General features: G+C 39.9%; 1 protein-coding gene across 1 annotated transcript; it reads right to left on the reverse strand.

Moving 5' to 3' along the window:
- Positions 1-5417: 5417 nt before the first annotated feature.
- On the reverse strand, positions 5418-6827 carry LOC126064630 (tripartite motif-containing protein 75-like). The gene has a single exon (XM_049863813.1). It carries the CDS (start codon positions 6825-6827, stop codon positions 5418-5420), a length of 1410 nt encoding a protein of 469 aa, XP_049719770.1.
- Positions 6828-11838: the final 5011 nt, after the last annotated feature.

The following is an 11838-nucleotide window of genomic DNA, read 5'->3' on the forward strand; positions in this document are numbered from 1 at the left end:
CTTGATGTGACTCACCACTCCTCTGGTCTTCTCTGTCAAACATGTTCTTGAGATAGTCCCAAAATTCAGGTGAGATACACTCAAAGTCGTACTTTGCTTCTCGTGGACTTGCTCTAATTTTCTTCTTCCACATGAGCTTGTCTTGGAGCAACCGATGGTCTTTTCCGCAGCCAGCCCCTGGCTATGTGAATCAGGAAAAGCCTCCAGCCTGACCTGTGGACTTAGAATGTTCAACCTCTAAAACTGTGTGAGCCTTTTCCTTTTAACAAAGAGAAGTTTGTTCTTTCACAGTCCAGTAGGCTAAATGCCCGAATTCAGGACTCCAGCTCCAGGGGAAGGCTTTCTTTCCCTGTCGGCTCTGGGGGAAGGTCATTGTCAAGTGTCTTCCCTTTGTCTGGGAGTATTTTGGCTCAGGAACCTCAAGTCCAAAGGACATGCTCTGCTTCCTGACGCTTATTCTTTGGTGGTATCAGGCCCCAACTCTCTGCTTGCTTTCCTTTCCATTTATATCTTGAGAGATAAAAGGTGGTACAGGGCACACCCCAGGGAAACTCCCTTTACATTGAGTCAGGGATGCCACCTAGTAAAGGTGTTACAATCCCATCCTAATCCTTTTCACATAAAATTACAATCACAAAATGGAGGACCACCACAGAATACTAACCAAGTTGATACACATGTTTTTTTGGGGGATGCAATTCAATTCATAACATAGGCTTTACTGGTTTTGCTTGTTTTACTCCAGTGTTTGCTATTTCAAGGACTCTGAGTCAGAATCGACTCGACGGCACTGGGTTTTGTACTAAGGAGAAACTTACTGGAGAGCCTACAACAGGCACCGATGCCTTGTTGCAGCCACCAAGCATTCTCCCCGAGTTTATTGTTACTCAGTCAGGGAGAAATACGGGTAAACAGAAAAATACCAAATAGGGGGCATATCACACTTAATCCCATCACCTAGATGTAAACATGATTTACATTGCCAATATTATACTTTCAGGCATTTGGGTATCTCTAGGCATTCTTTTCTTTTCTGTCTTTTCAATGACTTCTTGCTTTCTTCATGTATGATGTCCTTGATGTCATTCCACAACTTGTCTGGTTTTCGGTCATTAGCATTCAACGTGCCAAATCTATTCTTGAGATGGTCTCTAAATTCAGGTGGGATATACTCAACATTGTATTTTCGCTCTCGTGGACTTGGTCTGATTTTCTTCAGTTTCGACTTGAACTTGCATATGAGCAGTTGATGGTCTGTTCCACAGCCAGCCCCTGGCCTTGTACTGACTGATGATATTGAGCTTTTCCATTGTCTCTTTCCACAGATGTAGTCAATTTCATTCCTGTGTATTCCATCTGGCCAGGTCCATGTGTATAGTCACCGTTTATGTTGGTGAAAGAAGGTATTTGCAATGAAGAAGTCATTGGTCTTGCAAAATTCTATCATTCAATATCCTTGAACACCAAGGTGTTACCGATCCAAGCCATGGTATTTTCAATCACATCATATGCATGTAGAAGCTGGACAATGAATAGGGAAGACCGAAGAAGAATTGATGCCTTTGAATTGTGGTGCTGGTGAAGAATATTGGATATACAATGGAATGCCAAAAGAACAAACAAATCTGTCTTGGACGATGTACAACCAGAATGTTCCTTAGAAGCAAGGATGGGGAGACTGTGTCTTACATAATTTGGACATGTCGGCAGGAGGAATCAGCCCCTGGAGAAGGACATCATGCTTGGTAAAGTGCAGCATCAGCAGAAAAGAGGAAGACCCTCAGTGAGATGAATTGACACAGTGGCTGCAATAATGGGCTCGAGCATAACACCGATTGTAAGGATGGCGCTGGATGGGGCAGAGTTTCGTTCTGTGGTACATAGAGTCATAACCAACAAAACAGCACCTAACAATAGCAACAACAGGCATTCTTGTTTGAGGTTTTGAGAAATTATTTCACACAAATTGTCTCCTTTCTTTCCTTTAAACTGCTATTGCCTGCAATTAGTAACATATGATGTGTCATTTCTTCATCATAAAAAATACTTTCCAGAAGTGGCAATACCTCCCTTTTAATAAAAATAATAACGCATAAGGCTGAACTAAAAACAATATAAATTAAACAAAGGAAGAAATGCTCCGTGTGTCATCTCTAATCCTTTTAATAAAAATAATAACGCATAAGGCTGAACTAAAAACAATATAAATTAAACAAAGGAAGAAATGCTCCGTGTGTCATCTCTAATCCATGATATTTTATTTTTAAACATTTCTACTTTTATACTGTACACTCACTGTTAACATATTTATGTTAAAGACAAATATTTCTCGAGTACTTAGTGCAAGGCACTAAGTATTTATTAAAAGGTAATGAATGATGTAAACAAACAAAGAAGACTAAAGTTGTACTAGGGCATAGAGAGTGACAGAAAGTGCTGAGTTTTCTACAAACTGTTCATGGAAGTTCTCTCTAATGATGTTTGAGCCATTATATTATTTTTTTCCCATAGAATTTATTTTGGAATAAATATATTTATCAATCAACCAGTACATTTATTGCTACATTACCTCTTAAACAGCTGCATGACAGCCCATTGTACACATATATCATAATTTATCCAACCGTACACCTGAATGTAGGCTTTCACTTTGTTTCAAATTTTGGAAATCAAAATGGGAATTCGGATGATTTCTAGTAGTATTCATAAGACACAGAATTTATTCTGAGTGGAAGTACTGGTATAATGACAAAATCCAATTTAAGTATGGAAAATTATTGCTTGATTGCTTCCAAAATGTTATCCCAAGTCTCCTTCAAACCAAGAAGAGTGCAGATGGGCCACCACATCTCTAATCCCCCAGCAAGGGATATGCTCAATTTTTAAAAATCTGTTCATGACAACCTCACACTTCCAACCTTCATATTTGTGGTGTTTTTCAATAGTGTTTCAAATATTTATTGGGCAGTACTTTCTGTCTTTGCGTCCATTAATGCTTTCGAGTCATTCATTATTGGTTCCCTTATCTCTGATGGTTAATCTCTATAGAAACAGTATAGGTGATAAACCACAATCTGTTCCAGAATCCTTTGCAGTATAATGTTTGAAATATTTTGGCACTTCCATTTATATTCGTATTTTCATTGTCAGTATGTGACTTTGAAGAGTAAGGCAATGTATGCAAATGGTCTTCCTCATTCAAAAATGAAATATATATTTGAACTCTGCCCAAATACTTTCACTGTTTGTGTGTGTGTGTGTGCGTGTGTGTGTGTTTTAATGCTCCAACGTTCAACCTGGAATTAAAACTTGTGTATGAAAAAAACGGAGTATTAAGAATCAGAAGTAGATTCCTACTGAGCTCCAACAGTGACTGATACTTGAAGCGACAATAATTGGCAGATTAAAAACAATGAAAAAGCCAGGGTAAAAATCACAAATCCATTTTGAAATGTCTCGTTTACTGGCCTAGGATACGCTAGTTGTTCAGGGACAAAATGTGCCAGACAGTGTAATTAGGTTTTTGATAAATGATCACAGTTAGATGACTGCAGCTGATGGGATTATTTCCATCGTTTCCGGTTTCCCTGCCAGTCTGGGAGCTGTAGTAACCTTCCGTGGGCTCCTAGGATTCTTCACGATGGAGTCTTAAATCTTGACTCTGCAGTGCCTCATTCTAAAACCTGTGCACTTTCCTCAATCTATTGCTCCCTCAGTGTGGGTGAGTGGGAGGTGAGAGAAAAAGACTGAAGGAGTCTGCAAAGGCTGGAGCAGGAGGTACCGGGGTTCAGCGTCGTCGCCAAATGACATTTAGGGTGGAATCTGGAGTCTTTACTAACGTTGAATAGGAAACTTAATAAGAGACATCTAACTTTGATTTCAAAGTTTTTCTTATTTGTGCAATCAAATATTAACCATAAAATCCTGCCAGAAAATCTTCTGCAGCAATGTAAATCTGCTTTATCCTGTTAGAAAAAACTAGTCCACACAATTATTACCTCCTAATTTAGATCTCAAAGGGCTTCGTGGCTGCGGATGTGTGGAGGGCCAGATTATTAGCAGCCAGGCCAGAAATAAATTGGTACCTTCTCATCCTCAGTGAATGCAGAAGGCAGTGTTCAATCAACCATGTTAAGATTAACCAGTGGCTGATCTATGTTTCTCCCTCCTCGTCTTCTTATAAGCCCCATTGTGCCTAATTTATTTGAGTCATTTTCTTTTCCTAGAATCAAAATGTCCTGCTTATACGCATATAAAGTACTTTCTCAGAATAAACCTTATGTTCAAATTTTGGTGAGTTTTGATTATTTTTTTACAGAGTAAAGTCAGAAGTTGGACCCAGAAAAAAGTCACCAAGTGCTCCACCTTGTGAATGAGGCATAATAATTGATTCCAAACATGGGCCACATATGCATCCAACTGTTTCCTCATCATGGCTTGGGAACTTGGTATAAATCTCCTGGGTTCAAGTTCTACCCCTTTTGTGTTGAACTCTCTAAGTTTATAACTGAACAGTTAGGAATATCTTTTCCTTGGTAAGTTACCCTTTCACGTTGTCTGTTTGGGAAACTGGATTTCCATCTGCCCTGTCCTTTTCTTTCCACTTTTGGGAATTTTTGTGTGGTGCTCTGGGTTTGTAGGGAGTTTTACCATTTGCGTTATCTGAATACTTTACCTGGACTGGTTTCAAGGGATATCAAGGTGAGTTCAATAAAAGATGTTAGGTTTGATCTTGGGAGAGGGCTCAGAAAATACTTGCTGAAGTTTGGACGGAAGGGTTTATTTTTCCCTGGTTTGAGGGCAAGAGTTTACTTGTCCCAGGTTTTGGGGGCATGGGTTACTTGTCCAGGTTTTGAACAAGTGTTCTTGGACTGGATCTGAAGAAGAACTCTGGATATCTTAAATGGGTCGACCTGACTGAAACATCTTGGAATCATTTAGCTACTAGTTTGTGTGTGTTTTGCCTTGCCTTGGGATGTACTCTTTCAAGAGCGTTATGTTGTTGCTCATCAGCATAAAATGGTGTTGTAGAGAAAAACTGGAATGCTGTTTCAATTTAAAACAGAGAGGTTTATTAAGAATTTTAAACAATTGCAATGGAGGAACCACATAGCACACAGAAAATGGAACGAGGTAGTCCTGGGCAGTTTTCTCCTACAGGTATTCTTATAGGGTAAAAAGAGGAACCAAACCAAACCATAGGGAGGGCAATTACAGGAAAATCAATTAATATTGTAATAATCACACTCTGGTTACTGGTCATTACAGGAGATAAAACAACTTTCCTCGTGTTAAAGTCATAGGAGCACTTAAAAAAGAAAAAAAATTCAGTACCATATTCAATGATAGTTGTATGGCATGCTACCATAAATTGCAAGAATAAAATCAAGCAATGTGACAGCCTCCCAGAGAGTTTATCATTCATAATCTCTGAAAGCACAGATTGTGAGAGGTTGAGAATCACGTCCAATACAGAAATAAGGCTTCAGGGTTTCAGAAAATCTATCAGTGAAAGAATGGATATGAGATCTGTCATTCAAACTGTAAAACGAAATCTCACCCAGTTCATAGTCCAGATAAATGCCAATCCCTCTGGGTTTTTCTGTTACCACCAGAGTGACTGGAAAAGTGCCTTGTGCAACATAGTTACCATTGCACAGCTGAATTGCCCAGCATCTCTTCTGCCCTGCTGGGGGCCTCTTTGCCTTCCTGGAAAGGGAGTCTTTACAAAGCCCCACAGACCATTCAGGCTTCTCACCCACTTCCACCTCCCAGTAATGTCTACCAGAACTGAACTCTTCACAACCCAGGACAACTGGGTCAAACTTGAATCTCTTTGGATTAGGAGGAAGTCTCTGTGTTTTCTTCACAAATGTGACAGACTTTTTATCTTCAGAGACAATCAGATTTGAATGTGCTGTTTCAGGATCCAAGGTTACATCTTCCTTAAATTTCTGTATAATTTTCTGCAGAGCCGAATACTGTGGAGGAAAGCTCCATTCTTCCTTCGTTAGCTGGAAGGAATAGAGGACTGGGGGGTTCAGGCCTTCACATTGATTCTGGATGCTCTTAATATCTGTTAGCAGTTTCACTTCTGACATCACACTCTTCTCTGCCACCTCCTTTAGTAGATTGTTGAGTGTGGAAATGGACTCTGAAAATGCTGTTATATTCGCATTTAGTTTCTGTTGAACGTGCTTCTCTTCATAAGCTAACCTGGAGAGAGCTGCCTCATGCTCACGGTCTAAAAACTTGTTCAGGTGCTCAAATTCAGAGAATAATTCTTTCCTTTGCTTTTCCACCTTCTTTCTCAGCTCTGATGGTTCTCTCTCTTGGGAAGTTACTAGTTTTTGAAAGTCTGCCACTTGCTTCTTCAGGGGCTGCATGTAACTTATGAGCCTTTTCCTGTGATGAGAGGCAGCCTCCTCTATGGACCTCATGAGGTGACCCTGGTGGTTTGGGGGCTGAGTGCACAGGGGACACAGGACTTCCAGGTCTTCCTCACAGAAGTGGGTCAGTACCTGATTGTGCTTCTTGCACAAGCGTGTCTCTTCCTCCCTCTTCCTCTTGCTCCTGGTGATGTGGAGTAGCTTGGCAATTTCAGCTATATTTCCCAGCTGGGTGTTGCTCCTGAGGTGCAACTGTAGGCATGGGTGGCGGCACACAGGGCATCGGAACCAGTCCTGTTGATCCTCCCAGGATTGCTGGATGCAGCAGCGACAGAAGTTGTGCCCACATTTGATGGTAACGGGGTCTCTAAAGTAATCCATACAGATCAGGCAGTTAGCTTCTGCCTGAATTCCTGCCAGAACTTCCATGACCTCCATTAGGCTATGAATGAAGGTTCAGACTGAGAGGGCTTTTCCTCAGGATGTGTGGAAGCTATGAAATTCTGTGAGGTTGCTGGTCCTCTGTTGCAGAAGTGGTGTCAGTAGGGGTTCTCTTCACAACCAGCTGTGGATCACAGGTTAGTAGAGCAACTAGGCTTCCAGCCTTTGGCAGCTCAGAGAATATGAAGCCGAGCTAATCACTTCTCTTGATCAGAATCCAGTCATGACCTCAGGGTGCCTATTTGTTCCTGGGGATGAGAAAATATTTCTTTATTAAAAAAAAAAGTCTTCGTGGCTCTGCTCAATGCCACTGATTCTTGTCTCCACCCTTCCAGTGCACTTATTCCCAAATCAGGTACACTGAGGCTTGCTGACGGGTCTAACCCTTGGTCCTAGATCTCTTGTCTTAGTTAGATACCAGCCTTTGTGTACCTATCATCTGAGGTACCTAGGGAAATTTATTTAACATCCTTGACTCTAAAAGAATCATGTAAATGAGGATAAAAATGCCAACATCAATCATTTCAATCTTGCAGAAGACATAAGAAAGGCATCAGACAGCTTTTGGCTTACACAGCAGATATTTCTGACAGCAATGAATTCATAATAGACCAAAGTTTACTTCTCTTTCACCTAAGCATCTCAATCGCTGGATATATTAAACTGTAAATATCAAATCCTGGATTAAACTAGATATACTTGAAGAACACTGCCAACTTTGAAAACTCACATGGTGCACAGACAGATGTGTGAGATCTGAATTTCAAAATAAAATAAAGATGGGAAACACAAATACAGGCACGTACGCACACAGAGAGACACAACTGCCCGTTGAAGTTATCAGTAAGCTACCATCTTGTGAGGATTTGTAGGGAGAAGATCCATGGAAGTGGTGGGAAGCTCAGACAGTGTGGCTCTCACTAAGAGGCAATAAAATGATTCTGAAATGGAGGCTATGTGGCTTTGGAGAGCTTCAGCCAACTACTAGGACTGAGGGAATAAAGCTTTTTGTTCAGGGTGTCCAATATAAGATGAACCCAGGTAAACACACCAAAATCTTATTTGAGATCACTAGAGGACAAAATTGGCCAGCCTGTAAAAGGTCTGATTTGTTCAATCATTTTAGGCAGAGATTGGATTAAGGCAATATGGGTTTGATTGTGTAAGGACTTCAAGTGGAAGTACAAGTGTTAAAATTTAAAGAGGTGGTAGCTATGTGTTATTATCAAAACAGCCATGGACAACTGGTGAGAATGTATGTTGCTTAAACGACTTTAGAATACTATTTAGTACAATGGTTAAGTTATGGCCTATTCATAAAATGGACTATATCAGCAAAGAAAAGACACTAACTACTCTACTCAAAAAAAAGTGGATAAATCTCACAAATACAATGTTGTGTGAAATAAAGACACAGGCAATAATACAGACTGCATGATGCCAATTATGTAGTTGACAGCAAGCAAAACTACCTCATGGTGTATTAGAATAGCACTTTCATTTGGAGAAGAGAAAGGAATTAGTGACTGGGAGGTGCATGAGGCCTTCTGGGGGTCCTGAAAACACTACATTTCTTAATTTGGGTGGTGGTTGTCACATTATACACTTGCTTTTTTTTGTTTCTTTCCATGTCTATTAAAAGCAGAAATAAACAAAAATAATAAAACCATAGACTATGAGAATAAATTATGGAAGCATATTTTTAATCTGACTGAGTAAGCGTTTTCTATGCTTGATGGAAATCTAGCAAATTGATATTTTCTAAATTGTATAAACAGATGGTATACCTTGAAGAATTCAAGTAAAACAAGGAAAGAGAAAAAATGAACAAAGCTATCTATATTTAAGAAGAGGTGAAGGAAGCAAGTCACAGAAACAAATGACCAATTATGAAAACGGTGTGCTACTTTTTCATATTCAGTAAACTTGAAAAGAGAAAGTGTGTGCGTGCTCTTTGTGCCTCATCTGAATGGCAAAGACTTAGAAGACTCCTAATACACAGGCAGAGGATACATGCATCCTCTTGCCCTAGAGAAAGGAAGCTTGGTGGATGGTGAGAAGAGACTATCAGAGAATACACATTGTGTAGCCACCACTACATCCTCAGAGCCAGCAACTCTTTCCTCCGGACACCTGCACTCGCCTCCAATAGCACCCTCCCTCAACTCTACCTCCCCTCTACTCACAGGGATGTAATCACAATACTATCCTATTTAAAAGGGTTCCAGCGTTGCTGTCCTCATGAAGACCACAGTATTTTCCCTATACCTGCACCTCTCCATTCATGAGACAGCTGGACAATGAATAAGGAAGACCAAAGAAGAACTGACGCTTTTGAATTGTAGTTGTAGTGTTGGTGAAGAATACGGAATATACCATGGACTGGAAAAAAAAAAACCTAACAAATGTGTCTTAGAAGAGTTACAACCAGAATACTCCTTAGGAACAAGGATGCTGAGACTTTGTCTCACATACTTTGGACATGTTATCAGTCACTGCAGAAGGACATCATTTTTGGTAGAGTTCCCTCTCACGTCTGTTAGTTTGTCGTGCTGTGGGATCTTTCACATTGCTGTGATACTGAAAGCTATGCAACTGGTATTCAAACACCAACAGGGTCAGAATACAGCTGAGCTTCCAGACTAATACTAGGAAGAAGGACCTGGAAGTCCGCTTCTGAAAAGAATTAGCCAGTGACAACTTTACGAATAGCAGCGGAACATTGTCTGATATAGTGCTGGAAGATAAGCCCCTCAGGTTGGAAGGCACTCAAAAGACGACTGGGGAAGAGCTGACTCCTCAAACCTGAGTCAATCTTACTATGTGGATGGAGTCGAGCTTTCAGGAACTTCATTTGCTGATGTGGCAAGACTCAAAACGTGAAGAAACAGCTGCAAACATCCATCAATAATCAGAATGTGGTATGTATGAAGTATGAATCTAGGAAACCTGGAAATCATAAAAAATGAATGGAATGTATAAACGTCAATGTCCTAGGCAGTAGGAAATGGACTGGTATTGGCCATTTGGAATCGGACAATCATATGGCTGCTAAGCTGGGGATGACAACTTGAAAGGAATGGCATCTTGTTTATCATCAAAAAGAACGTTTCAAGATCTATCCTGAAGTACAATATTGTCAGTGATAGGATAATATCCATAGTCCTACAAGAAAGACCAGTTAATATGTCAATTATTCAAATTTGCACACCAACCACTAAGGTCAAAGATGCAGAAATTTAAGATCTTTACCAACTTCTGCAGTCTGTAATTGATCCAACATGCAATTAAGATGCATTGATAATTACTGGTGATTGGAACAGGAAACTTGGAAAAAAAAGGATTGCTAGCTGAAAAATATAGCCTTGGTGATAAAAATGATATGGGAGATCACATGATAGAATTTTCCAAAACCAATGATTTTTTCATGGTAAATACCTATCTTCACCAACAGAAATGGTGACTATACTAATGTGGAGCTCACCAGATGGAATACACAGGAATCATATCAACTGTATCTGCGGAATGAGGTGATGGACAAGTTCAATATCACCAGTCAGAACAAGGTCAAGGGCTTACTGCAGAACAGACCATCAATTGCTCAAATGCAAGTTGAAGTTGAAAGTGAAGAAAATTACAACAAGTACATGACAGCCAAAGTACAGCTCTGAGTATATCCCACCTGACTTTGGAGACCATATGAAGGATAGATTTGACACATTGAACACTAACAATGGAAGTCCAGACAAGTTGTGGAATGACATCAAAGACATGACAAATGAAGAAACCCAGGTCATTAAAAAGACAAGAAAGAAAGAAAAGACCAAAATGGATGTCAGGAGAGACTCTGAAACTTGCTCTTGAACGTTGAGTAGCTAAAGCAAAAGGAAGAAATGATGAAGTAAAAGAACTGAACAGAGATTCCAAAGGGCAGCTGGAGAAGACAAAGCAAAGCACTATAATGACATACATACAGACCTGGGTGTAGAAAACTAAAAGGGAAGATCACACTCAGCATTTGACATGTTGAAAAAACTGAAGAAAAAATTCAAGCCTCAAGATGCAGTATTGAAAGATTTTAAGGGGAAAATATTAAATGACACAGGAAGCATCAAAAGAAGATGGAAGGAATATACAGTCACTATTTTTTTTATACCCAAAAGAACTGGTGTATGTTCAATCTGTTCAGGAAGTAGCCCGTGGTACTGAAGGAAGAAGTCCAAGCTGCAATAAAGGCATGGGTGAAAAACAAGGCTCCAGGAATGGACAGAATACCAGTTGAGATGTTTCAAGAAAAGAATGCAGTGCTGGAAGTGCTCACTGGTCTATGCCAAGAAATCTGGAAGACAGCTACCTGGCCAACCCAATGGAAGAGATCCATATTTATGCCTATTCCCAAGAAAATTGATCCCACCAAATGCAGACATTATTGAACATCATTAATATCACGAGCAAGTAATATTTTGTTGAAGATCATTCAAAAGAGGTTGTAGCAGTATATCAACAAGAAACTGCCATAAATTCACACTGTGTCCAAAAGAGGACCTGAAACCAGGAATATCATTACTGATGTCAGATTTATCTTGATTGGAAGCAGAGAACACCAGAAAGATGTTTCCCTGTGTTTTATTGACTATGCAAAGGCATTTGACTGTGTGGAGCATAACAAATTATGATAACACTGTAAAGAATGGGAATTCCATAACACTTAATTGTGCTCACGAGGAACCTGTACATAGATCAAGAGGCAATTCTTCGAACAGAACAAGGGGATGCGGTGTAGTTTAAAGTCAGGAAAGGTGTGCCTCTGGTTACCATACTTTTTCAATCTATATGCTGAGCAAATAATCCAAGAAGCTGGACTATATATGAAGAAGAACGCAGCATCAGGATTGGAGGAAGACTTGTTAACAACCTGCAATATGCAGATGACACAACCTTGCTTGGTGAAAGTCAAGAGGACTTGCAATATTTATTGATGGATATCCAAGACCATGGCCTTCAGTAT

This window comes from Elephas maximus, chromosome 21 (genome assembly GCF_024166365.1).
Source record: "Elephas maximus indicus isolate mEleMax1 chromosome 21, mEleMax1 primary haplotype, whole genome shotgun sequence".
NCBI classification, from domain to species: domain Eukaryota; kingdom Metazoa; phylum Chordata; class Mammalia; order Proboscidea; family Elephantidae; genus Elephas; species Elephas maximus.

Excerpts from the sequence above, each read along its gene's own strand:
- LOC126064630 (XM_049863813.1), bottom strand. The coding sequence starts at position 6,827 with ATGGAGGTCATGGAAGTTCTGGCAGGAATTCAGGCAGAAGCTAACTGC.